Genomic DNA, 27,733 nt, shown 5'->3' on the forward strand with positions numbered 1-27,733 from the left:
GCCCGCTCTGCCTGTCCGTTCGTCTGTGGATGGTACCCGGACGAGAGGCTCACGGTGGCCCCCAGTTCCCTGCAGAAGCTCCTCCAGACGTGTGAGGAGAACTGGGGACCACGATCAGAGACGATGTCGGAGGGTATCCCATGCAGACGGACGACGTGGTGGACCAGGAGGTCTGCTGTCTCCTGGGCTGTTGGGAGCTTCGGGAGGGCCACGAAGTGGGCCGCCTTGGAGAATCGGTCCACTATCGTGAAGATGGTGGTGTTGCCTGGGACGGCGGGAGGCCCGTGACGAAATCCAGGCCGATGTGGGACCAGGGGCAATGAGGCACCGGCAGCGGCTGGAGGAGTCCTTGGGCCTTCTTATGTACTGCCTTGCCCCTGGCACAGGTGGTGCAGGCCTGGATATATTCCCGGACGTCGGCCTCCATAGACGCCCACCAGAAGCGCTGCCGGACAACTGCCACGGTCCTTCGCACCCCTGGTGACAGGAGAGCTTGGAAACCGTGACCAGAAGTCCAAGACTGCAGCTCTGGCCTCTGGTTGGGACGTACTGATGGTCCTTCGGACCGGTTCCAGGGTCCGGGCTCCGTGCCAGGGCCTCCCGGACGGTCTTCTCCACGTCCCAGGTGAGGGTGGCCACGATAGTGGACTCCGGAATGATGGGCTCCGGTGGATCCGACAGCTCCAACAGGTGTCTCCACTCCTCAAGAGCCTCTTTCACCGCAAGGAGTTCTCGATTGCCGACGTCATAGTTCCGTTCAGCCGGGGTCAGCCTGCGGGAAAAGTAGGCACACGGGTGAAGAACCTTATCGGTCTCTCCACTCTGGGACAGCACGGCTCCTATCCCTGAGTCAGAGGCGTCCACTTCAACCATGAACTGGCGGCTAGGGTCGGGCTGCACCAAAACTGGCGCAGTAGAGAACCGTCGTTTCAACTCCTTGAACGCGGCTTCGCACCGATCCGACCAGGTGAAGGGGACTTTTGGAGAGGTCAGGGCGGTCAGGGGGCTAACTACCTGACTGTAGCCCTTAATGAACCTCCTATAGAAATTAGCAAAGCCGAGGAACTGTTGCAGCTTCCTACGGGTTGTAGGTTGGGGCCAATCTCTCACCGCCGCAACCTTGGCCGGATCAGGGGCGACGGAGTTGGAGGAGATTATAAACCCCAGGAAGGACAAAGACGCGCGGTGAAACTCGCACTTCTCGCCCTTCACAAACAGTCGGTTCTCTAAACAACCGCTGCAGGACTGACGTACATGCTGGACATGGTCTCAGGATCCGGAGAAAAGATGAGAATACGTCCAGATATACGAAGACGAATCGGTGCAGGAAGTCCCGCAAGACGTCGTTAACCAAGGCTTGGAACGTCGCGGGGGGCGTTGGTGAGGCCGAAACGGCATGACCAGGTACTCAAAGTGACCTAACGGGGTGTTAAATGCCGTCTTCCATTCGTCTCCCTTCCGGATCCGAACCAGGTGATACGCATTCCTAAGATCCAGCTTAGTAAAGATTTTGGCTCCATGCCGGGGGGTGAACAACGGAATCTAACAATGGCAACGGGTATCGGTTGCGAACCGTAATCTCATTCAGCCCCCTGTAATCAATACATGGACGAAGTCCGCCATCTTTCTTGCCCACAAAAAACGAAACCTGCCCCCATCGGGGAGGTGGAGTTCCGGATCAGCCCGGCAGCTAATGAGTCCCGGATGTAGGTCTCCATTGATTCGCGCTCAGGTCGTGAGAGGTTGTACAGCCTGCTGGACGGGAAACTCAGCGCCTGGAACCAAATCAATGGCACAATCGTACGGACTGTGCGGGGGAAGGGTGAGTGCCAGAGTCCTTGCTGAAGACGTCAGCAAGATCGTGTACTCAACCGGCACTGCCGTCAGATTGGGAGGGACTTTGAACCTCCTCCTTAGCCTGTGAACCGGGAGGGACCGAGGATCCTAAACACCCCCGATGGCAGGTTTCGCTCCACTGAACCACCACCCCAGACGGCCAATCAATTCGGGGATTGTGCTTCAACATCCATGGGATGCCCAAATCACGGCGGGAGGTAGAAGGAGTCACAAAAAACTCAATCTCCTCCCGATGGTTTCCAGACACTACCAGAGTTACTGGTTGTGTCTTGTGTGTGAGTAAAGGGAGGAGGGTGCCATCTAGTGCCCGCACCTGCAATGGCGAAGGAAGCGCCACCAGAGGGAGCCCTACCCCCTTGCCCATCTGCTGTCTAGCAGATTCCCTTCGGACCCCGTGTCCACCAGTGCTCGGGCTTGAAGGGTTAAATCCCCGCTCAGGATTGTGACTGGGAGTCGTGTGGCGATTTGTGTGTGTCTCACTTGAATGGTTTGACCCCTCCTTAGTCCAGTCTCTAAGGGCGGTTGTTGTCGTTTTGGCCGTTTGGGGCAGTTTCTCTGTGTGTGCTCAGTTGAGCTGCAGAGAAAAACACTCTCCACGGATCAGCCTCCCCATTTTGGCCCTGTGCGTTTCCCTAACAACGTCAGCAGGGGGAGCTGTTGCCCCACAAAGCGCTGCGGCTGTGGAGCGTGGGAAGGGCGGCGCCTTATCGAACACCGGAAGGGAGAGGGGCGGCGCGTATCCGGTCACGTCCTTCGCCTCGCTCCCGACGGCGTTCCTCCAACCGATTGTCTAACCGTATAACGAGATCGATAAGCCCATCTAAATCCCGCGGTTCCTCCTTAGCTACCAGCTGCTCCTTCAGAACCAACGACAGTCCGTTTACGAAGGCGGCGCGGAGCGCAACGTTATTTCAGCCGGACCTCGCAGCCGCGATGCGGAAGTTGACTGCATAAATGGCTGCGCTCTCGCGTCCCTGTCTCATTGACAGCAGCACGGTTGAAGCGGTCTCTCCTCTGTTAGGGTGATCAAACACTGTTCTGAACTCCCCCACAAACCCAGTGTATGCTGATAACAACTGTGAGTTCTGTTCCCAGAGCGCCGTAGCCCAGGCGCGTGCTTTACCCCGAAGCAGAGCAATCACATAAGCTATTTTACTAGCATCTGACGCGTACATGACGGGACGTTGTGCGAAGACGAGCGAACACTGCATAAGAAAGTCCGCGCACGTCTCCACACAACCTCCGTACGGCTCAGGAGGGCTTATGTATGCTTCGGGGATGGTGGGAGGGGTTGTTGATCCACCACTGGAACGTTCATATTCTGCACAGGGTCGGCAGGAGGACGAGCTGCAGCAGCGCCCTGAGCGCTCGCCGCCATCTGTGCGGAGAGAGCCTCCACCCTGCGGTTCAGGAGGATGTTTTACACAGTCATTTGATCCAACCGAGCCGTAAAGGCGGTGAGAATGTGCTGCAGCTCACCAATCACGTCTCCTGCAGACGCCTGCGCTCCCTGCTCTCCCATTGGTCGTTCAACAGCTGGGTGACGCCCCTCGGAGTCCATGACGCTGGCCGAGATATCCTGTTGGGAAAGTGTAGTGACACGGACCCACAACAGGGGGCGCAAATGAACGGTCAATAGATGAGCCAAAAAGTAACAATTTAATGTTGTGAATGTGCACAACGAACATACAGACAATCTCAGAATATCACAACAGTCAATACACAAAGGTGACATGTGGGCAGGCTCGAGGATAGAAGACGTCTGTCCTGAGGAGAGCCGGAACCACACGATTTCCGCCGCCCCAGAACCTGGTGAATACTGGAGCCGCCAAGTCCCGAATTCCCAGGTGATCACCGTCCCCGACTGTCGGATCTGGTACTGCTGGCGAAGAACAAAGACAGTCAAGTGTGGGTGTGTGTACACCCAGTAACAACAACAGTGGGAATGCCACCTCCACCTCTCACTCAATACTTGCAGCGGTCTCATCTGAAAAGGAGCGCCGTCTTGCACAGACTCCTCAAAAGCGACCGGTTCTCCTGCAAACACTCACAATATACAGCTTATTAGAAACACAAATGGCTGAGGATATTACCTCCTATGAAGTATGATATCTCGGCAACGAGGTGGAGATGACGTCTGGTCTTTATGGAGTGAGATGATGTTGAGTAGATGGGTGACAGCTGTCAAGAGGTAATGAGCGACAGCTGTCACCCCGGCTGTGTCCATGGCGGCAGTGCCTCTCGTGCCTGAAGCCCGCACTTCAGGCAGGGCGCCCTCTGGTGGTGGGCCAGCAGTACCTCCTCTTCTGGCGGCCCACACAACAACCTAATGCCTTTGTACAACCCCAATTCCAATGAAGTTGGGACGTTGTGTAAAATGTAAATAAAAACAGAATACAATGATTTGCAGTCCTCTTCAACCTATATTCAATTGAATACACCACAAAGACAAGATATTTAATGTTCAAACTGATAAATTTTATTGTTTTGTGCAAATATTTGCTCATTTTGAAATGGATGACTGCAGCACGTTTCAAAAAAGCTGGGACAGTGGTATGTTTACCACTGTGTTACATCACCTTTCCGTCTTACAACACTCAATAAGCGTTTGAGAACTGAGGACACTAATTGTTGAAGTTTTGTAGGTGCAATTCTTTCCCATTCTTGCTTGATGTACGACTTCAGTTGTTCCTCAGTCCGGGGTCTCCGTTGTCGTCTTTTGCACTTCATAATGCACCACACATTTTCAATGAGCAACAGGTCTGGACTGCAGGCAGGCCAGTCTAGTACCTGCACTCTTTTACTATGAAGCCACGCTGTTGTAACACGTGCAGAGTGTGGCTTGGCATTGTCTTGCTGAAATAAGCAGGGACGTCCATGAAAAAGACGTTGCTTGGATGGCAGCATGTGTTGCTCCAAAAACTGGATGTACCATTCAGCATTGATGGTGCCATCACAGATGTGTAAGTTGTCCATGCCATGGGCACTAACACACCCCCATACCATCACAGATGTTGGCTTTTGAACTTTGTGCTGGTAACAATCTAGATGGTCTTTTTCCTCTTTTGTCCAGAGGACACGGCATCCATGTGGAATCATCAGACCACAGCACACTTTTCCACTTTGCGTCTGTCCATTTCAAATGAGCTCAGGCCCAGAGAAGGAGGTGGCGTTATGGATGTTGTTGATGTATGGCTTTCGCTTTGCATGGAAGAGTTTTAATTTGCACTTGTAGATGTAGCGACAAACTGTGTTAACTGACATGGTTGTCGGAAAGTGGTCCTGAGCCCACGCGGCAAGATCCTTTACACAATGATGTCGGTTTTAATGCAGTGCTTGCCTGAGGATCGGAGGTCATATGCATTCAATGTTGGTTTTCGGCCATGCTGCTTATGTATAGAAAGTTCCCCAGATTCTTCTGATTATATATGGACTGTAGATGATGAATGCCTAAATTCCTTGCAATTGAACGTTGAGAAACATTGTTCTTAAAACTGTTGGACTATTTTTTTCACGCAGTTGTTCACAAAGTGATGATCCTTGCTCCATCTTTGCATGTGAATGGCTGAGACTTTTGGGGATACTCCTTTTATACCCATTCATGAGTGTCCTCAGTTCCCAAACGCTTACTGAGTGTTGTTAGAAGGAAAGGTGAGGTAACACAGTGGTAAATATACCACTGTCCCAGCTTTTTGAAACATGTTGCAGGCATCCATTTCGAAATGAGCAAATATTGCACAAAAAACAATAAAGTTTATCAGTTTGAACATTAAATATCTTGTCTTTGTGGTTATTCAATTGAATATAGGTTGAAGAGGATTTGCAAATCATTGTATTCTGTTTTTATTATTATTTATTATTTTACACAACGTCCAAACTTCACTGGAGTTGGCATTGTAGCAGCTTGCTCTGCTTTGTATTGTGTCACTGACAGCTCCAAATCGCTCCCCTCGGGATGCAAACTCACGATCTCCGGCATGGAATACAGACTTTCAAACCAGAAGGCCAAACCCAGAGCTCTGGCTTGGTGACCAGAGAATCCTTTTAGCCGTTGGGGAGTAAGGATTACAGACTAGTGTTGTACAGCAACTCCTGCTGGCCTCCGTCACACCCTCACAGTCATCAGATCTCAACTCAAATGAACATGTACGGGAGTTTTTAGACTGGTGTGATCTGCAGCATTCTCCATCAACATCATAAAAACACCAAATGAGGGAAAAGGTGGAGGAATAATGGTGTTCCATAACCACAGCATGGTTAGAGAACTTTCCAGACTCAATGCCATGACACACTGAAGCTGGTACTACATGGTGCCCCACCAAAAGAAGCATGAGGTTAATTAATTGAATGCAAATTAAATCTTACAAACAAGCCAAACTTTATCTCAAGCAAACTGAGGCAACAACAAGAGGAATAAATTCAACCAGCTGCAGCTGAGTGGAAACAATTACACACTTGCCTCTACTGGTGGTTGGTTCTCACTGCGGTATTGTATCACTTCCTGTTCCGGAGCACAGCAGTGTTTTGCTGTATCTGTTAGCTGTTTAATCTGCGCAGTTAGACTGATCTAGTTAACTAGATAATGATTTGTTTCACAGTGTAATCTTCACGTGCCTTAACTAAAGCACTCCCTCTGCTGAATCACCTCTAAATTATTTACACATTATTCACTTTGTGTGTTTTTAGGAATCCGTTAGCTTAGCGTAGCTACTAGCTCTTAGCCGATTTAGCATGGCAGCTTCTCCTGTCTCTCCGCACTTTTCTGCTCTGGGTGTGAAATGTTTAGTTATTCCTCGGCCTCCTTTAGCAGTAATGGTACTTGTAATAAGTGTAGCTTATTCATAGCTTTGGAGGCCAGGCTGGGCGAATTGGGGACTCGGCTCTGCACCGTGGAAAATTCTACAGCTAGCCAGGCCCCTGTAGTCGGTGTGGACCAAGGTAGCTTAGCCGCCGTTAGTTCCCTTCCAGCAGATCCCGAGCAGCCGGGAAAGCAGGCCGACTGGGTGACTGTGAGGAGGAAGCGTAGCCCCTAAACAGAAGCCCCGTGTACACCGCCAACCCGTTCACATTTCTAACCATTTTTCCCCACTCGGCGACACACCCACCGAGGATCAAACTCTGGTTATTGGCGACTCTGTTATGAGAAATGTGAAGTTAGTGACACCAGCAACCATAGTCAAATGTCTTCCGAGAGCCAGAGCAGGCGACATTGAAGGAAATTTGAAACTGCTGGCTAAGGCTAACCGTAAATTTGGTAAGATTGTAATTCACGTCGGCAGTAATGACACCCGGTTACGCCAATCGGAGGTCACTAAAATTAACATTGAATCGGTGTGTAACTTTGCAAAAACAATGTCGGACTCTGTAGTTTTCTCTGGGCCCCTCCCCAATCGGACCGGGAGTGACATGTTTAGCCGTATGTTCTCCTTGAATTGCTGGCTGTCTGAGTGGTGTCCAAAAAATGAGGTGGGCTTCATAGATAATTGGCAAAGCTTCTGGGGAAAACCTGGTCTTGTTAGGAGAGACGGCATCCATCCCACTTTGGATGGAGCAGCTCTCATTTCTAGAAATCTGGCCAATTTTCTTAAATCCTCCAAACCGTGACTATCCAGGGTTGGGACAAGGAAGCAGAGTTGTAGTCTTACACACCTCTCTGCAGCTTCTCTCCCCCTGCCATCCCCTCATTACCCCATCCCCGTAGAGACGGTGCCTGCTCCCAGACCACCAATAAAGTAAGTCCCTTTGGCTGCTCTCTTGTTTGCACTTGGGGTCGCCACAGCAAATCCAAGGTGGATCTGCATGTTGAATTGGCACAAGTTTTACGCCGGATGCCCTCCTGACGCAACTCCACATTACATGGAGAAATGTGGCAGGGGTGGGATTTGAACCCGGAACCTTCTGAACTGAAACCAAGCGCATTAACCACTTGGCCACCATTGGTGGTCTGCTCCCAGACCACCAATAACCAGTAAAAATCTATTTAAGCATAAAAATTCAAAAAGAAAACATAATATAGCACCTTCAACTGCACCACAGACTAAAACAGTTAAATGTGGTCTATTAAACATTAGGTCTCTCTCTTCTAAGTCCCTGTTAGTAAATGATATAATAATTGATCAACATATTGATTTATTCTGCCTTACAGAAACCTGGTTACAGCTGGATGAATATGTTAGTTTAAATGAGTCAACACCCCCGAGTCACACTAACTGTCAGAATGCTCGTAGCACAGGCCAAAGCGGAGGATTAGCAGCAATCTTCCATTCCAGCTTATTAATTAATCAAAAACCCAGACAGAGCTTTAATTCATTTGAAAGCTTGACTCTTAGTCTTGTCCATCCAAATTGGAAGTCCCAAAAAACAGTTTTATTTGTTATTATCTATCGTCCACCTGGTCGTTACTGTGAGTTTCTCTGTGAATTTTCAGACCTTTTGTTTGACTTAGTGCTTAGCTCAGATAAGATAATTATAGTGGGCAATTTTAACATCCACACAGATGCTGAGAATGACAGCCTCAACACTGCATTTAATCTATGATTAGACTCAATTGGCTTTGCTCAAAATGTAAATGAGTCCACCCACCACTTTAATCATATCTTAGATCTTGTTCTGATTTATGGTATGGAAATTGAAGACTTAACAGTATTCCCTGAAAACTCCCTTCTGTCTGATCATTTCTTAATAACATTTACATTTACTCTGATGGACTACCCAGCAGTGGGGAATAAGTTTCATTACACTAGAAGTCTTTCAGAAAGCGCTGTAACTAGGTTTAAGGATATGATTCCTTCTTTATGTTCTCTAATGCCATATACCAACACAGTGCAGAGTAGCTACCTAAACTCTGTAAGTGAGATAGAGTATCTCGTCAATAGTTTTACATCCTCATTGAACACAACTTTGGATGCTGTAGCTCCTCTGAAAAGAGAGCTTTAAATCAGAAGTATCTGACTCCATGGTATAACTCACAAACTCGCAGCTTAAAGCAGATAACCCGTAAGTTGGAGAGGAAATGGCGTCTCACTAATTTAGAAGATCTTCACTTAGCCTGGAAAAAGAGTCTGTTGCTCTATAAAAAAGCCCTCCGTAAAGCTAGGACATCTTACTACTCATCACTAATTGAAGAAAATAAGAACAACCCCAGGTTTCTTTTCAGCACTGTAGCCAGGCTGACAAAGAGTCAGAGATCTATTGAGCCGAGTATTCCTTTAACTTTAACTAGTAATGACTTCATGACTTTCTTTGCTAATAAAATTTTAACTATTAGAGAAAAAATTACTCATAACCATCCCAAAGACGTATCGTTATCTTTGGCTGCTTTTCAGTGATGCCGGTATTTGGTTAGACTCTTTCTCTCCGATTGTTCTGTCTGAGTTATTTTCATTAGTTACTTCCTCCAAACCATCAACATGTCTATTAGATCCCATTCCTATCAGGCTGCTCAAGGAAGCCCTACCATTAATTAATGTTTTCTTATGGCCTCAGACAGTGGACTCATCTCTGTGCTTGTTCTGTTAGACCTCAGTGCTGCTTTTGATACTGTTGACCATAAAATTTTATTACAGAGATTAGAGCATGCCATAGGTATTAAAGGCACTGCACTGCAGTGGTTTGAATCATATTTATCTAATAGATTACAATTTGTTCATGTAAATGGGGAATCTCTTCACAGACTAAGGTTAATTATGGAGTTCCACAAGGTTCTGTGTTAGGACCAATTTTATTCACTTTATACATGTTTCCCTTAGGCAGTATTATTAGATGGCATTGCTTAAATTTTCATTGTTACGCAGATGATACCCAGCTTTATCTATCCATGAAGCCAGAGGACACACACCAATTAGCTAAACTGCAGGATTGTCTTACAGACATAAAGACATGGATGACCTCTAATTTCCTGCTTTTAAACTCAGATAAAACTGAAGTTATTGTACTTGGCCCCACAAATCTTAGAAACATGGTGTCTAACCAGATCCTTACTCTGGATGGCATTACCCTGACCTCTAGTAATACTGTGAGAAATCTTGGAGTCATTTTTGATCAGGATATGTCATTCAATGTGCATATTAAACAAATATGTAGGACTGCTTTTTGCATTTGTGCAATATCTCTAAAATTAGAAAGGTCTTGTCTCAGAGTGATGCTGAAAAACTAATGCATGCATTTATTTCCTCTAGGCTGGACTATTGTAATTCATTATTATCAGGTTGTCCTAAAAGTTCCCTGAAAAGCCTTCAGTTAATTCAAAATGCTGCAGCTAGAGTGCTAACAGGGACTAGAAGGAGAGAGCATATCTCACCCATATTGGCCTCTCTTCATTGGCTTCCTGTTAATTCTAGAATAGAATTTAAAATTCTTCTTCTTACTTATAAGGATTTGAATAATCAGGTCCCATCTTATCTTAGGGACCTCATAGTACCATATCACCCTAATAGAGTGCTTCGCTCTCAGACTGCAGGCTTACTTGTAGTTCCTAGGGTTTGTAAGAGTAGAATGGGAGGCAGAGCCTTCAGCTTTCACGCTCCTCTCCTGTGGAACCAGCTCCCAATTCAGATCAGGGAGACAGACACCCTCTCTACTTTTAAGATTAGGCTTAAAACTTTCCTTTTTGCTAAAGCTTATAGTTAGGGCTGGATCAGGTGACCCTGAACCATCCCTTAGTTATGCTGCTATAGACTTAGACTGCTGGGGAGTTCCCATGATGCACTGAGTGTTTCTTTCTCTTTTTGCTCTGTATGCACCACTCTGCATTTAATCATTAGTGATTGATCTCTGCTCCCCTCCACAGCATGTCTTTTTCCTGGTTCTCTCCCTCAGCCCCAACCAGTCCCAGCAGAAGACTGCCCCTCCCTGAGCCTGGTTCTGCTGGAGGTTTCTTCCTGTTAAAAGGGAGTTTTTCCTTCCCACTGTTGCCAAGTGCTTGCTCACAGGGGGTCGTTTTGACCGTTGGCGTTTTACATAATTATTGTATGGCCTTGCCTTACAATATAAAACGCCTTGGGGCAACTGTTTGTTGTGATTTGGCGCTATATAAATAAAATTGATTTGATTTGATTTGACTGTAATAGCAGCATGATGTATGGTGTTTAGAGGATGTGGGTTTGGGATAAGAATATCAGGTGGGTTCAATAATTAAGCTGTTTTCCAAAGCAGTTTATTTCATCAAAGCTCAATGTTTGATGCTTTACCTCGACAGAGTGACAAAGGGTGGCCAAAGGAAACAACAAAAGCATCCTTCCAACTTAAAAACATGAGAACTATTTTCACCTCAGTCAACTCCTACTAGCTAATTTTAATTAATGCACAGCAAGTAATGGTTGGCATTGTTGGCGAGTAACAATATGCTCCATAACTCCACAGGTAGATGCCTGGTTGGAGGTGACATCTGATGGAAAGAAACATGTTGAATGCAGAAATGTTTACAATACTAATCTGGACCGAGGAAGACCATCTATTGGCTGATAGCGATCACATGACAAGAGTGCACTGAAAATGTGCAGCTGAGTGTGTATGTCAGTGGAATGTAGTGGTGCCATGTGGTGGTAAGTTCCAAATATATCTCAGTTAGTGATTAAGCTCTTGATTTATCTTTTTAAAAATGCACAGATTTGTTGTTTTGATTGCAACACCAACATCTGTTTCGATATCTGGGATTGATTAGGTAGTCTTTTCAATAACCGTGTGCGCCTGCTTTGATGTTTTCCATTTTTCTGCTTCCATTTTTCCAATATCTAATCTAAGATGACTGCATCAATATATACATTTATTAGTAATATTTAGGGCAGTACTTTGTGGGCTTAATTATGCACTAAATCACTGCTGAATGATTCCAAGCTGAAGTGGACCACAGTTACATTTAACACTTGACGCAAAGGAGTTAATATTTCAAAGCTGTCCTTCTAAGACGTCACTGCAAGTGGTACACACACAATTCACCAAACCTTCTTTCCATCCTAAATTAAGGGCTGAGAACTGCTCACCACATTGCCAAATTTGACATTGTGGCTGTTATGACAGAAACGATGCCAAAGCCGCAGTGTCTCTATTTAAATCTAAAATATACAACCTATAGGACTGACTGAACTGTGACCTCTATCCAAACTGTTTTTTTAACCCCCATCATTTGGAATAAAGCTCTTTCCCATGAACGTATGCACTCATATATATATACAGTATTAGCCTATGCTGATGACACTGTAATTTATATTGTGAAGAATTGCTGGTCTTGTAGTCTTATAGTTCTGTTGAAAGACACTAAAATGTGACAAATCCATCAACCTGCTCCTTCAAAAACATCACCTGTTCCATGTTTTTTGCTTTCTCACACCTCCGCTTTGTGCCGTCTTTAGTCTTATTGTCTGTCCTCAGCCTCAGGCTACAACTGCACAACATGAACACCGGCAAACATTTAATTACCTCCACTCAGCTTCTCACACATCAGCCAGACCTTATTTTATGATCCCAGCAGTGGGATAATGATGCATAGCGCTCACAGTTTGAACCGCAGTACTAATGAGGACCGTGTGTTTCAGCAGACAGATGTGACAGAATGAGAAAAAGTTCCCATGAAAATAAGTCCACGTCTCTGAGCTGTGGCTTTAAAAATAAATGAATAAAATAAAAATACAAGTGGAGATCACAACAGGAAGAATGGCTGCAACTCAGAATTATATAAGCTGTATTTAATAACTTTATAGTTACCAAATTAACTGTTTAATTAATACAGTGTCAGTAAGAAAAAAATGATTGAGGACATTAATTTTCCAAAATGACTTTACTTTTGACAACTGCTTATGAGCAGGTTCACCAAATTTTATAATAATAATAATAATAATAATAATAATAATAATAATAATAACAACAACAACATAATCAGTTTCAAAGCCACTAATATCTGGTGTGACTTATCTTAAACCCATTTAAAGCATCTTACAATCTGTTCACCCTCACTAAATATCCATCTAAGACCTGATAATCTAAAATTCTTTCGTTTATCCTCTTCGAAACCATTTCGCCATTGTTTGAGATTCTGTAAAACCAGCAGCAAATAATCTCATATCTGGTTTTGGTTCTGAGAGCATTTGGTGGTGCCACACTTTGCCGCATTCACCACACTACACAGCTACCTTGGGTCATGGAAGGCAACCACCCAGGAACATATGTGGCCAAAATGTCATAGCTGTTCCCTCACAATGCAAGCAATACTCTTCATCTTAGTCTCCCTAAGTAACCGTTCGTTTGACACAAAGTCATGCCAGCAGTGCCCAAGAGCACTGTGAGGAGACTTGGTATCAAAGACATCTAGTCATCGCCTTAGGTCACTACTGTCCAAGTCTCACAAAGATACAGTCAGGAAATATCAGGACCCTAAAGACTTGTACCTTCATTCTCCTGCAAAGGTACTGGCATCACCAAACCCCTCTGTCTAATGACTTCATGACTCTGCAACCTCTTCCCAAATATCTCCTGGTCTCAAAGTGTGAGGAGCCAGTGACAACAGCATTTTACAACATCAAAATTACTAAACACATTCATTAAAACAAGTTTATCACTGTGAACTATGTAATAAATTACACTGGTATAATGAGAGTACATATTTTAACCACAGGTTCCATAAGTAGAACTAGAGCACCGCGCTCATAGAGTGCAAAACTCCACCTACACTAGTTTCCAATTCCACACATTTTTACCTTGGAAAAAATTTTCAAGGTCAAAGTCCTGTTAGAAGTGCCTTTTCATAAGATAAAATATAATACAAAATATAGATCAAAAGGGCTTTTCAATGTTAAAATCATATATCCGCTAAATCCACAATGCGGCTCAAACTTAGTCTATTCATTGAGAGTGCCAGTTTGCACCTCGTTGACACAAATGAGAGTGATTGAGGCACTTTTGATTGAAATATAATGCAAAATGTACATCAAATGGGTTTTTCAATATTAAATTCAAATGTCTACAAAATCCATAATCCAGAACAGATCTGGATCAAACTTTGTCTGGCGATAGTGAGTGCCAGTCTGCACCTCACTTTCAAATATGAGTGTGATTGGGGCATGTTTGATTAAGCTATAATGTAAAATATACATTAAATGGGGTTTCAATGTTAAATTTTAAATGGCCACAAAATCTGTAATCAGGACCAGATCTGGATCAAACTTTGTCAGTCAATAAAGGATACCATCCTATATAATGCTGTCAAATATTAAATAAATTTGATTTTTTTTTGACAGAGTTATGAATTTTTGAAAATTTGTTCAATGTTAAAGATAGGGATTTTTCAAATTTTCCAATATTTTTCCTGACTTTGACCTTTGACCTTGAAAATTTAATTAGTTCTTGCCTACGACGATATGAATCTTCAGTAAAAATTTCATAACAATATATGAAAAATTGTGGAATCCAGGCTGTTCACAAACAAGCAAAAACAACCAAACAGGTGAAAACATAACCTCCTCCACCTTTGTTGGCAGAGGTAAAAATATAGAAATCACCTCATGTTGTACTTCCACTGGCATAACCAGAACACTGATCAACAAAATTGTACCATAACAGTTAAATCACTTTACTGTGTACAATCAATCAGAAAAAAATATTAGGTTTGTTTGCTCACAGAATGTGAAACAACAGAATTACAAGCTTCTAGTTCGACTTACTAACTTAAACTAATTCAACCAATATTAACGCACCGCCATACATGTCATATTTTCAGCCATGAAATTCTGATGTTGGTCGGGTCTACACCAAATTAAATGTACTGTTGAAATGTCTAAATGTGAATACCTCATATATATTCATGACGGACTGTGTATTAATTGACAATTGATTAATTGATTGAGAATAGAAGGAAATCCACTAAATTGTCTCATCTTGCAAGACCCCCCCCCCCCCCCCCCCCCCCCCCCCAAAAAAAAATCCTGCATCTACCACCTTAATTGGACCTGCCCCAAAAGTTGAGGGGTCGTTCCTTGGCCCAAACCCACCCTTCCACCCAGTATCAGTTAAGCAGTTTTTGCATAATCCTGCTTACAGTCAAACAGACAACACTCAAAACATTTCCTTCCTGGTTACATAGTAGAGAAGCTTGAATCTTCGACTGGACTGGGTTGCTTGACGCGAGGACGTTTCGCTTCAAATCGCAGAAGCTTCCTCAGCTAAAATTCTTGCTCTGGTGGTCTGACTTCTGTCTTGACTATTGTAGAGAAGAATAATCAAGAAGTCACAAAAGCTGGAGTTTTAAACCTAACCAGACCCCTCCTACCGAGAGGCAGACTGCTATAGGCTAGTGACTAAACAACAGCTCTAATTAGCACCTATTGTGCTCTAGTTACCCTCTGGCAGATCCCGAGCAGCCGGGAAAGCAGGCTGACTGGGTGACTGTGAGGAGGAAGCGTAGTTCTAAACAGAAGCCCCGTGTACACCGCCAACCCGTTCACATTTCTAACCGTTTTTCCCCACTCGACGACACACCCGCCGAGGATCAAACTCTGGTTATTGGCGACTCTGTTTTGAGAAATGTGAAGTTAGCGACACCAGCAACCATAGTCAATTGTCTTCCAGGGGCCAGAGCAGGCGACATTTAAGGAAACTTGAAACTGCTGGCTAAGGCTAAGCGTAAATTTGGTAAGATTGTAATTCACGTCGGCAGTAATGACACCCGGTTACGCCAATCGGAGGTCACTAAAATTAACATTAAATCGGTGTGTAACTTTGCAAAAACAATGTCGGACTCTGTAGTTTTCTCTGGGCCCCTCCCCAATCGGACCGGGAGTGACATGTTTAGCCGCATGTTCTCCTTGAATTGCTGGCTGTCTGAGCGGTGTCCAAAAAATGAGGTGGGCTTCATAGATAATTGGCAAAGCTTCTGGGGAAAACCTGGTCTTGTTAGGAGAGACGGCATCCATCCCACTTTGGATGGAGCAGCTCTCATTTCTAGAAATCTGGCCAATTTTCTTAAATCCTCAAAACCGTGACTATCCAGGGTTGGGACCAGGAAGCAGAGTTGTAGTCTTACACACCTCTCTGCAGCTTCTCTCCCCCTGCCATCCCCTCATTACCCCATCCCCGTAGAGACGGTGCCTGCTCCCAGACTACCAATAACCAGCAAAAATCTATTTAAGCATAAAAATTCAAAAAGAAAAAATAATATAGCACCTTCAACTGCACCACAGACTAAAACAGTTAAATGTGGTCTATTAAACATTAGGTCTCTCTCTTCTAAGTCCCTGTTGGTAAATGATATAATAATTGATCAACATATTGATTTATTCTGCCTTACAGAAACCTGGTTACAGCAGGATGAATATGTTAGTTTAAATGAGTCAACACCCCCGAGTCACACTAACTGTCAGAATGCTCGTAGCACGGGCCGGGGCGGAGGATTAGCAGCAATCTTCCATTCCAGCTTATTAATTAATCAAAAACCCAGACAGAGCTTTAATTCATTTGAAAGCTTGACTCTTAGTCTTGTCCATCCAAATTGGAAGTCCCAAAAACCAGTTTTATTTGTTATTATCTATCGTCCACCTGGTCGTTACTGTGAGTTTCTCTGTGAATTTTCAGACCTTTTGTCTGACTTAGTGCTTAGCTCAGATAAGATAATTATAGTGGGCGATTTTAACATCCACACAGATGCTGAGAATGACAGCCTCAACATTGCATTTAATCTATTATTAGACTCTATTGGCTTTGCTCAAAAAGTAAATGAGTCCACCCACCACTTTAATCATATCTTAGATCTTGTTCTGACTTATGGTATGGAAATAGAAGACTTAACAGTATTCCCTGAAAACTCCCTTCTGTCTGATCATTTCTTAATAACATTTACATTTACTCTGATGGACTACCCAGCAGTGGGGAATAAGTTTCATTACACTAGAAGTCTTTCAGAAAGCTCTGTAACTAGGTTTAAGGATATGATTCCTTCTTTATGTTCTCTAATGCCATATACCAACACAGTGCAGAGTAGCTACCTAAACTCTGTAAGTGAGATAGAGTATCTCGTCAATAGTTTTACATCCTCATTGAAGACAACTTTGGATGCTGTAGCTCCTCTGAAAAAGAGAGCTTTAAATCAGAAGTGCCTGACTCCGTGGTATAACTCACAAACTCGTAGCTTAAAGCAGATAACCCGTAAGTTGGAGAGGAAATGGCGTCTCACTAATTTAGAAGATCTTCACTTAGCCTGGAAAAAGAGTCTGTTGCTCTATAAAAAAGCCCTCCGTAAAGCTAGGACATCTTACTACTCATCACTAATTGAAGAAAATAAGAACAACCCCAGGTTTCTTTTCAGCACTGTAGCCAGGCTGACAAAGAGTCAGAGCTCTATTGAGCTGAGTATTCCATTAACTTTAACTAGTAATGACTTCATGACTTTCTTTGCTAACAAAATTTTAACTATTAGAGAAAAAATTACTCATAACCATCCCAAAGACGTATTGTTATCTTTGGCTGCTTTCAGTGATGCCGGTATTTGGTTAGACTCTTTCTCTCCGATTGTTCTGTCTGAGTAATTTTCATTAGTTACTTCATCCAAACCATCAACATGTTTATTAGACCCCATCCCTACCAGGCTGCTCAAGGAAGCCCTACCATTATTTAATGCTTCGATCTTAAATATGATCAATCTATCTTTGTTAGTTGGCTATGTACCACAGGCTTTTAAGGTGGCAGTAATTAAACCATTACTTAAAAAGCCATCACTTGACCCAGCTATCTTAGCTAATTATAGGCCAATCTCCAACCTTCCTTTTCTCTCAAAAATTCTTGAAAGGGTAGTTGTAAAACAGCTAACTGATCATCTGCAGAGGAATGGTCTATTTGAAGAGTTTCAGTCAGGTTTTAGAATTCATCATAGTACAGAAACAGCATTAGTGAAGGTTACAAATGATCTTCTTATGGCCAGTGGACTCATCTCTGTGCTTGTTCTGTTAGACCTCAGTGCTGCTTTTGATACTGTTGACCATAAAATTTTATTACAGAGATTAGAGCATGCCATAGGTATTAAAGGCACTGCGCTGCGGTGGTTTGAATCATATTTGTCTAATAGATTACAATTTGTTCATGTAAATGGGGAATCTTCTTCACAGACTAAAGTTAATTATGGAGTTCCACAAGGTTCTGTGCTAGGACCAATTTTATTCACTTTATACATGCTTCCCTTAGGCAGTATTATTAGACGGTATTGCTTAAATTTTCATTGTTACACAGATGATACCCAGCTTTATCTATCCATGAAGCCAGAGGACACACACCAATTAGCTAAACTGCAGGATTGTCTTACAGACATAAAGACATGGATGACCTCTAATTTCCTGCTTTTAAACTCAGATAAAACTGAAGTTATTGTACTTGGCCCCACAAATCTTAGAAACATCAATCAATCAATGTGAGAAATCTTGGAGTAATTTTTGATCAGGATATGTCATTCAAAGCGCATATTAAACAAATATGTAGGACTGCTTTTTTGCATTTACGCAATATCTCTAAAATCAGAAAGGTCTTGTCTCAGAGTGATGCTGAAAAACTAATTCATGCATTTATTTCCTCTAGGCTGGACTATTGTAATTCATTATTATCAGGTTGTCCTAAAAGTTCCCTAAAAAGCCTTCAGTTAATTCAAAATGCTGCAGCTAGAGTACTAACGGGGACTAGAAGGAGAGAGCATATCTCACCCATATTGGCCTCTCTTCATTGGCTTCCTGTTAATTCTAGAATAGAATTTAAAATTCTTCTTCTTACTTATAAGGTTTTGAATAATCAGGTCCCATCTTATCTTAGGGACCTCGTAGTACCATATCACCCCAATAGAGCGCTTCGCTCTCAGACTGCAGGCTTACTTGTAGTTCCTAGGGTTTGTAAGAGTAGAATGGGAGGCAGAGCCTTCAGCTTTCAGGCTCCTCTCCTGTGGAACCAGCTCCCAATTCAGATCAGGGAGACAGACACCCTCTCTACTTTTAAGATTAGGCTTAAAACTTTCCTTTTTGCTAAAGCTTATAGTTAGGGCTGGATCAGGTGACCCTGAACCATCCCTTAGTTATGCTGCTATAGACGTAGACTGCTGGGGGGTTCCCATGATGCACTGTTTCTTTCTCTTTTTGCTCTGTATGCACCACTCTGCATTTAATCATTAGTGATCGATCTCTGCTTCCCTCCACAGCATGTCTTTTTCCTGGTTCTCTCCCTCAGCCCCAACCAGTCCCAGCAGAAGACTGCCCCTCCCTGAGCCTGGTTCTGCTGGAGGTTTCTTCCTGTTAAAAGGGAGTTTTTCCTTCCCACTGTAGCCAAGTGCTTGCTCACAGGGGGTCGTTTTGACCGTTGGGGTTTCACATAATTATTGTATGGCCTTGCCTTACAATATAAAGCGCCTTTGGGCAACTGTTTGTTGTGATTTGGCGCTATATAAAAAATTGATTGATTGATTGATTGATTGATTGATTGATAGTTAGCACCCTCCTAATGACAGGGCAGCTGCCCTGTCATTAGGAGGGTGTTAACTAGAGCACAATAGGTGCTAATTAGAGCTGTTGTTTAGTCACTAGCCTATAGCAGTCTGCCTCTCGGTAGGAGGGGTCTGGTTAGGTTTAAAACACCAGCTTTTGTGACTTCTTGATTATTCTTCTCTACAAGAGTCAAGACAGAAGTCAGACCACCAGAGCAAGAATTTTAGCTGAGGAAGCTTCTGTGATTTGAAGCGAAACGTCCTCGCGTCAAGCAACCCAGTCCAGTCGAAGATTCAAGCTTCTCTACTATGGAAACCACCTGGACAACTGAGAGCCTACACAGAAACATCCCTGGTTACAGTGTAACTGCTTACATACAGAACCATCGATGTAAAGATAGAATAGAATAGAGCCTTTTTTTGTCATTGTACATATACATACATACAACAAAATTTGTCCTCTGCATTTAACCATCCTTAGTTACAGTTAGACACAATCCAACCACTAGGAGCAGTGAGCAGCCACAGTCTGGCGCCTGGAGACCAACTCCAGATGTAGAGACTAGAGGTGGGTGATACCGGGGATTTTGGTATTGATCCGATACCAAGTAAATACAGGCCCAGTATCACCGATACTGATACTGATACCAATACTTTTTCATTTTTAAGCTTCATAGATCCAAAGGATCCAAAAGATCTAGGATAGAATTTCACCAAACATTGTACGTGACAACAAAATACTTTATTATCACAATCAACATTTTTGTTTAAAAAAAATATCACTCAACACTAGGGATGGGTATTGATAAGATTTTATCGATATCGATGCCATTATCGATTCTGCTTATCGATCCGATTCCTTATCGATTCCCTTATCGATACCTCTTGTGAATTTTGTACTAAAAGTAGGCTTTACAGGTTTTCTATGTATTTCATTGAGTCTTAAAGTAAATAAATATGAAATTGGTCACTGTATCCTTGATCTCTGGACATAAATAAAAATAAACAAAACTGTGTTTCGCTTTGAAGTTATTAATTCAGACTGGATTCTATCGTTCTAACTTGACTCGGCAGAGAGCCGTGCAGCGTTTGGAGCTGTGTGAACAGAACGGAGGACGATTCTCGTTTCTTTCTCGCAACAAGAGAGGAGTCCCAGTTAGTAACTTTAATCCGCACAAAAGTGACCCACAATTTCACATATTCAGGGCTGAAAGTGGTGAAAAACAAAAAAAGCTGAAACCCAAAATTACCCCCAACACCACGTGTACGAAAATGTTTGAATTCTAGAAGGTCTGAAATGCAATCTGGGACTATTCCAGACAATAAACTGCAGTGTGTGCAGCATCCATTTAGGTGAGAAAAAAAAACAACTTTCCTTATTCAAATTCATTCCAGTAGTATTCTGCTCTTACTAGGATGCAGCAGTTTTCTAGTTTGGCAGATAGTTCTGGAGGAAATCACTGAAGAAATTAACAAAGTGAAAATATGGTTTGACCAAAACAAACTGTCATTAAACTTAAATAAGACAGGGATGAAATGGAGGCGTAAGAGTCACTAGGTGTTCACAGGAAACTATTTATTTCTGTATGTATGTATGTATGTATTTATGTATGTATGTTCATTGTTAGTTGGTTTTATATTTTCTGTTGTGTTTTTATTCAGGTTCTTTTTGTCTCTTTCTCTAAAATTGTATATAATCATTAGATTAGTTATTATTTCTATTATTGTTGTGCTTGCTATTATTATTAATACATAAACAAAAATAAATTTAAAAAATATTACAATTTATAAGACATTTGACTATTTTACGACAACAAATGCTTGACAGCTGCAACTGCTTAATGTTAATTTTAACATTGAAAATGCCAAAGACATGCTAACGTCTTAGCATCGGTCCCGTTTTTAAGTTATAAAATACATCTTTCATCTGTTTCAGAAGACCATAACAGGTTGGTTTAACATAAAAAAGGTAAATAATACTCACAGCCATATGCTCTTTAGGGTTTTAGCGGGGAAAAGCGAAAGAAAAAAATTAACCAACAAAGCAATGATCGAAGCACTGCGAATCACTGCTTCGATTGGTTCAAGGTTCAAAGCAAAGCCGCACTGCAGAAAAGGTGATTACAAACCCGCTGCAGGGTCTGTAATCAATGTAGAGAAATTATTTTCCTGACGAACACCCCCAAAAACAACAGCCTCTCTGAAGGACCGATAAGGGAATCATTAAGTAAAAAGGTTATTGATGTCAGTGGATCGAATCATTTCTTAACGATACCCGAAAGGAACCGGTTCTTGATACCCATCCCTACTCAACACAACTTAAAACAAAATCTCCTGAGGTAGAGGACTGACAAACCGCAACACAAGGGTGTGCTGCTCCATGTTGTGTGACACAGCACAGCACTGCTCTTACAGACAGAGAGTAGACTTTGATGAATCTACGGGCGTGCGCAGCAGTCAGTGTGTGCGGGAGAGAAAAAAAGCTTGAGTATCGATCTTTTAACACGAGGATCATTCAATATCAATACCAGCGTTGGTATCAATATTATCGATATTAGGATCGATCTGCCCACCTCTAGTAGAGACGCTGCCATGGTGAGGGGCAGAGAAAGGAGCAGACCCTAAATAAAATCAATAAAAGTCAGAGCAGGTAGAAACAGTAATCAGTCTGATCCAAGTGCAAATATGTGGAGAAAAAGACAGAAATAAGTAAAGGTTGAGAAGAGAACCAAAGTTAGAAAATGATCTGTGCCTATAGAGAGAAACAGACAGAGGCCAGATAGAAAACTATAGATTCAGACACAGACAGGGTCAATTTTCACAAGGCCACAGGCCCAAAAGAATGCTGGGAACTGTATTTTTCTGACCACAGGGTCTTAGTTATGCAAGGCAGTAGGTTTGGACTCCCTAAATATGCGTACAGAGTTTGTGTACAGCGGGATCCACCCTATATGATTACAGGTTATCATGCTAGCCAAGTCTGTCCGCTGTATGGATTCAGGCAGCGGTTTGATGGAGGTTTTGACAAAGTGTGCAGTTTCTCCAGTAATATTAACCAGCAGCAATCCTATCACACCGAGGCGTGACACGGAACGCATTCCACTGGCTGACAGAGTGCGAGACCATTTGCATAACTGACACAGCAGCCGTCGGCAGCGAGCCAAGAGAAGTACGGGATGACCGGGGTTTCAGCGCGCGCTGATGAAAGAGCTGCAAAAACTTTTTGTGCAACAGGTGAAGCTTTCTCTAAGGCACTGTTTGCACATTTCAACACAGAAAACGTCCTTTAAAAGGGCCACCTGCACATTTTTCTTCCATCAAGCTAAATATAGCCTCAAAATACCAAAGAATTTATTTCTCAACTACTAGCTTCTGTGGAGGGACTGTGAGTCATTTCTCTACTGGGGAAAAAACCTCTGGTGGCAAACAAAGTGAAAAAGAAGGGCAGGAAAACAGGTAGAATCAATAAAGGCTCTACGGAAGAGCAGATGAAAGAAAATGCAACACCTGGGCAAGAACAACAACTGCAAACAAATAGTTAGACAACCACAATTACGTGCTAATGGCTTTTCATGGAACTACACAGAAGTTAATCTCTAAAGGTCTTAAGGCGACTTTGACTTCTCAGCACAAAGCGCTATTGTCACTACCGGTGCTTCGCTGCAGACTGTCTGCATTAGCGGGTGAATGTCTCTGTTGTTTAAATACTTACATCAAGTTTGGATCTGCAGACCTGTCAGGTCGGAAGGAGCAGTTGCAAGATGTAGAGACGTGCATGTGACGCAATTAGTGAGGCAGGCCAGCAAGTGGTGCAGATGTCTGGTTGCATAAGTGACTGCATGAATCATGGGTCAACATTAACAATGGTCCCCAGAGTGGTTTTAGGAGGCTGTGGCCAGTTTGTGTGACCAAACTTAATTTGGTGAATAAACTATTTAAGACTGAAGAAGCAGCGACAACCTGTTACGGTCAAAAACCTTCATGTCTGGGAGATGACGTCCCCACTTGTCCTCTCACCTGGTGCAAGTGTAGTCTGTTGCCAGGCAGGTGCACGCTTTTTATTTTCTGCCTTCATTGACTTAAATGATTATTACACAGCAAAGTTTGCAGAGTAAAATATACTCTGCCAGAACTACATTCAGTCCCAAATGAAATAGTGTTAAATAAACTCTATGATAGTATGAATGTGTCTTATTAGAGTTGAACTTTTAACACCCCAAGAGAGCAAATTTAACAGCACAGGAGAGCAGATTTAACACAGAGCAGATTTAACATCACAACAGAGAGGATTTAATAGAGAGCGAGCAGATTTAACACTACGAGAGCAGATTCAACACCACAACAGAGAGGATTTAATAGAGAGCGAGCAGATTTAACACTGTGAGAGCATATTTAACACCACAACAGAGAGGATTTAATAGAGAGAGAGCAGATTTAACACTGTGAGAGCAGATTTAACACCACAACAGAGAGGATTTAATAGAGAGCGAGCAGATTTAACACTGTGAGAGCATATTTAACACCACAACAGAGAGGATTTAATAGAGAGAGAGCAGATTTAACACTGTGAGAGCAGATTTAACACCACAACAGAGAGGATTTAACACAGAGAGCAACCAGATTTAACACTACGAGAGCAGATTCAACACCACAACAGAGAGGATTTAATAGAGAGCGAGCAGATTTAACACTACGAGAGCAGATTCAACACCACAACAGAGAGGATTTAATAGAGAGCGAGCAGATTTAACACTGTGAGAGCATATTTAACACCACAACAGAGAGGATTTAATAGAGAGAGAGCAGATTTAACACTGTGAGAGCAGATTTAACACCACAACAGAGAGGATTTAACACAGAGAGCAACCAGATTTAACACTACGAGAGCAGATTCAACACCACAACAGAGAGGATTTAATAGAGAGCGAGCAGATTTAACACCACAACAGAGAGGCTTTAACACAGAGAGCAAGCAGATTTAACACCACAACAGAGCAGATTTAACACAGAGAGCAAACAGATTTAACACTGCAACAGTAGGTTCAACACCACAACAGAGCAGATTTAACACTGCATGAGAGCAGATTCAAAACCGCAAGCGCAGAAATTTTTCGTCTCATTAAAGCTGGTTTAACACTATGATAGTTTTGACTAAACATGATTTGGAGTGAAACTAACTGTAGACTAGGCAGAGTCTATTTTACTCTGTAAAACTGACTGTATAGGAAAATACCTGCTCCTGGTAGAATCTGCCTACTTGAAGCCCGCCCACCTTCTTTCTTTTTACTTTTTTTTTTCAAAATGTGGCCAGTGAAACCTGAAAGGGAGACGGTCATTTTGAAAATTCATTATTGAAGCGTTTGTTCTATAAACGGGACTGTACTGATAAATAACAGCAAAGAAAGTCTTTGGACAAGAGACTCACAGTTAGGTAAACTGTTTAAAAAAAAATTGGGGATTTTTTCCTCTATTGTAAAAATACACAAAATGTCCATAAAATTACAATAATAGACTGAATTTAAATATCCAATGTAAAATAATATTCAAATGCTGCAGTGACAGTTATTTTACAGTATGTTATGGCACCCCGGGTGCTGGAATATTACTGTAATAAATGGTAAATGGACTGCATTTATATAGTGCTTTTCCATCTGCATCAGATGCTCAAAGCGCTTTACAATTATGCCTCACATTCACCCTGATGTCAGGGTGCTGCCATACAAGGCGCCCACTACACATCGGGAGCAATAGGGCATTAAGGACCTTGCCCAAGGGCCCTTAGTGATTTTCCAGTCAGGTGGGGATTTGAACCAAGGATCTTCTGGTCTCAAGCCCAACACCTTAACCACTAGACTAATAAATAAATATATCTAAAAAATAAACCAAATAAATAAATAACTTTTTTTTTAATGTGCAAATTCAAACATGTAGAGAGAAAGAGCCCATATAATTGGCCAAAAACCTCAGATTTCTGCATAATCTATTGATTTTTAAGAGCTCAACATCCTGAAATGAGCTTATGTTGCTCAGTGATGCAGACAATGTGAAATAAAGTTGGAACAAAATGGATGGAACAAAAAAAAGATGAAGGGGAATTCTTTGAGAATATTTTGAGTCAGTCACAGTGTGATGTCAAAGTGAGAACCAAGCAAAAACCAGAATCTGTTAAAAATAAAATCCTCTTCAGTGACAAGAAGCAGGTTGGAGTCGAGCTCGGTGCCCCTTTCTGCACAACGGTCTGCTGCAGCATATTTTGGTGAAGCAGAGACAGAGAGAAAACATAACACAGAGAGTCTGTTCCAGTCAAAGCCGTAACGACGCTGGCTTACGGTAACTCAGGCAAACACAGCGATAGACGAGTGGTGCCCGCCAGTCCCACCGCCGCAACCGCATCCTATAAACTCCTCCACCTGGTCAGAGTTAGCTACCCGAACTAAACAACAACAAGCCGTCACGTGATGCCCGCTTCCCCCATTCAGCTAAATACAGGCCGAGGCACCAAAGTCCTTATAATAAGTAGAGAGGCCTGTTTTTGTGCCATTGAGCCAGGCATTAATAAAGTCATAGAAAAAAGTAAGAGTAAGACCCTTCGGCTGCTCCCTTGTTTTCATTCAGGGTCGCTACAGCAGATCTGAGGTGGACCTGCATGTTGATTTGGCACAAGTTTTACACCAGATGCCCTTCCTGACACAACTCGATATTACACAGAGAATGAGCATGGGTGGATTTTGAACCGGGAACCTTCCTCACTGAAAAAACCATCCCTTAACAAGCTCCTAGAAACGTTGTGGAAAAAGAAGTTATGCCTGTTTGCGTTGCTAAATTGTCATCACACATACATACCTGTAAAGTGATGGATAATTAAGCAATATAAATCTTTTTTTTGGGGGGGGGGGGTGGGGGGGAGTCCACTGCATTTTATTTTGGAGGAAACTTCTCTTTCTGGACAGGACGTGACCAGAAGAAGAAGCACCCTGTCAGCAGGTCTGACCCAAAATACAACCACTGTCCGGGTGTGACAGTTCAGCCCACCTTCCCCTTCTACCTTCTAATGTGCACAGATCTGAGAGTGCACGTGCGAAATAAGCAATTAGACACAATAAATGCAACAAAGCGTCATCTAATGGTTCTGTGTGTAATCAGTGAGCGCAGAAGCGTCGTTTTACCTGCGCGTAAAAGCCGAAGAACAGACACACGATCCATCCTCGAAAAATCCAACTGGTGGAGAAGTTCAGCCTCATCTCTGCTGGTTAGTGAAGGTTATACTTTTGAGGGAAAGTTTTTTTTTTCTGTATCAGGCAGAAAAAGTCAGAATTCAGAGAGGATTCTGCGGAATTCCTCCTCACGGTAAATCACTCCTCGTCGCGCGCGACTGCGTAAAAGCGGCGGAGCGTCTGCACCGTACGCACAGTGCGCATTCTCGCGCCTTCATTCCGCGCTTAGGTCGCCGCAGCTCCCACCTCTGCTCCTCTTCTCATCTTCCGTCTGCTTTCACCCACGCCTCGTGCATGCAAAGGCTTGCAAAAAGCTGAATGACGGAGAGAGGGGACTCCTCCCACGCTGCCGTCGGTCAGCAGAAACAGTTCGTCCCACTTTTGGCTCCAAATTCTGATTGGAAAGAAAGCGTGAATGTGTCTGAGAGCGACACTCATTAAAATGATCATGGAAACATAAACCTTACACACCGGAATTAGGGGAGTCCAGGGACGAGTGTCACATTACTTTCGTTTGAAAGTACCAATTATCACACTAATCAAACTGTCATGTTGGCATGATACCATCTTTACCCTGATTTGGAAAACGCGACCGGCTTCTCTGGCTGCATGTTGTAATGCTTCATGTCAGAGGTACTTAAGGGACAAGTTCATTTTTCCCCATCCTTAAGCCCTGTTCGGACAGGATTAGTTTTACATAGAGAGGTGCAAGTTTACAAGCAAATTTACTGCAGCACCTGTGAAATATTTATTGTTAATTCACACAGGAAAATAAGGTTCTGTATAAATAACAGAGATGGGAATGGGTACTCAACCAGGCCTGAAGCAGTGCAGTCACCCATTAAAAAAAATAAATAAATAAATGCCAGGCTTCTGCCCCCACAAGAAAACAGCTTTATGGTCTCTGTTATCTTCTTAAGTTATATGTCGGCTTCACTTTTCATTTCTTTTTTTATACTTGTAATCATTATGTGCAGTTTTAAGCTCTGTGCAACAATGCATTCTGTGCATGTGAATTGTGTGCAGCATTGCACTCTGCCACACGGTGCATTCTGTGCAGTGGTGCACTCTGCAGCAGCAATGCATTCTGTGCAGCGCTGCACCCTATGGCACGGTGCATTCTGTGCACCTGCATGCTCTGTGCAACATTGCACCTTATGGCATGGTGCATTCTGTGTAGTGGTGCACTCTGTGCAGCTGAACAAAACAAAACAAACACCCCACA

At 43.1% G+C, this 27,733-nt stretch overlaps 1 protein-coding gene across 1 annotated transcript in view; it reads right to left on the minus strand.

The window, feature by feature from the left end:
- The window catches only part of tnfrsf11a (tumor necrosis factor receptor superfamily, member 11a, NFKB activator), a 63,461-nt gene extending 36,694 nt beyond the window's left edge, over positions 1-26,767 (minus strand). The window contains exon 1 of the mRNA XM_034163069.1: positions 26,461-26,767. Within this exon, the coding sequence (XP_034018960.1) occupies positions 26,461-26,535 (75 nt within the window). The 5' untranslated portion in view covers positions 26,536-26,767. The remainder of the gene's footprint in view (positions 1-26,460) is intronic.
- Between the last annotated feature and the right edge of the window lie 966 nt (positions 26,768-27,733).

Source organism: Thalassophryne amazonica, chromosome 1, assembly GCF_902500255.1.
Source record: "Thalassophryne amazonica chromosome 1, fThaAma1.1, whole genome shotgun sequence".
In the NCBI taxonomy this organism is placed as follows: domain Eukaryota; kingdom Metazoa; phylum Chordata; class Actinopteri; order Batrachoidiformes; family Batrachoididae; genus Thalassophryne; species Thalassophryne amazonica.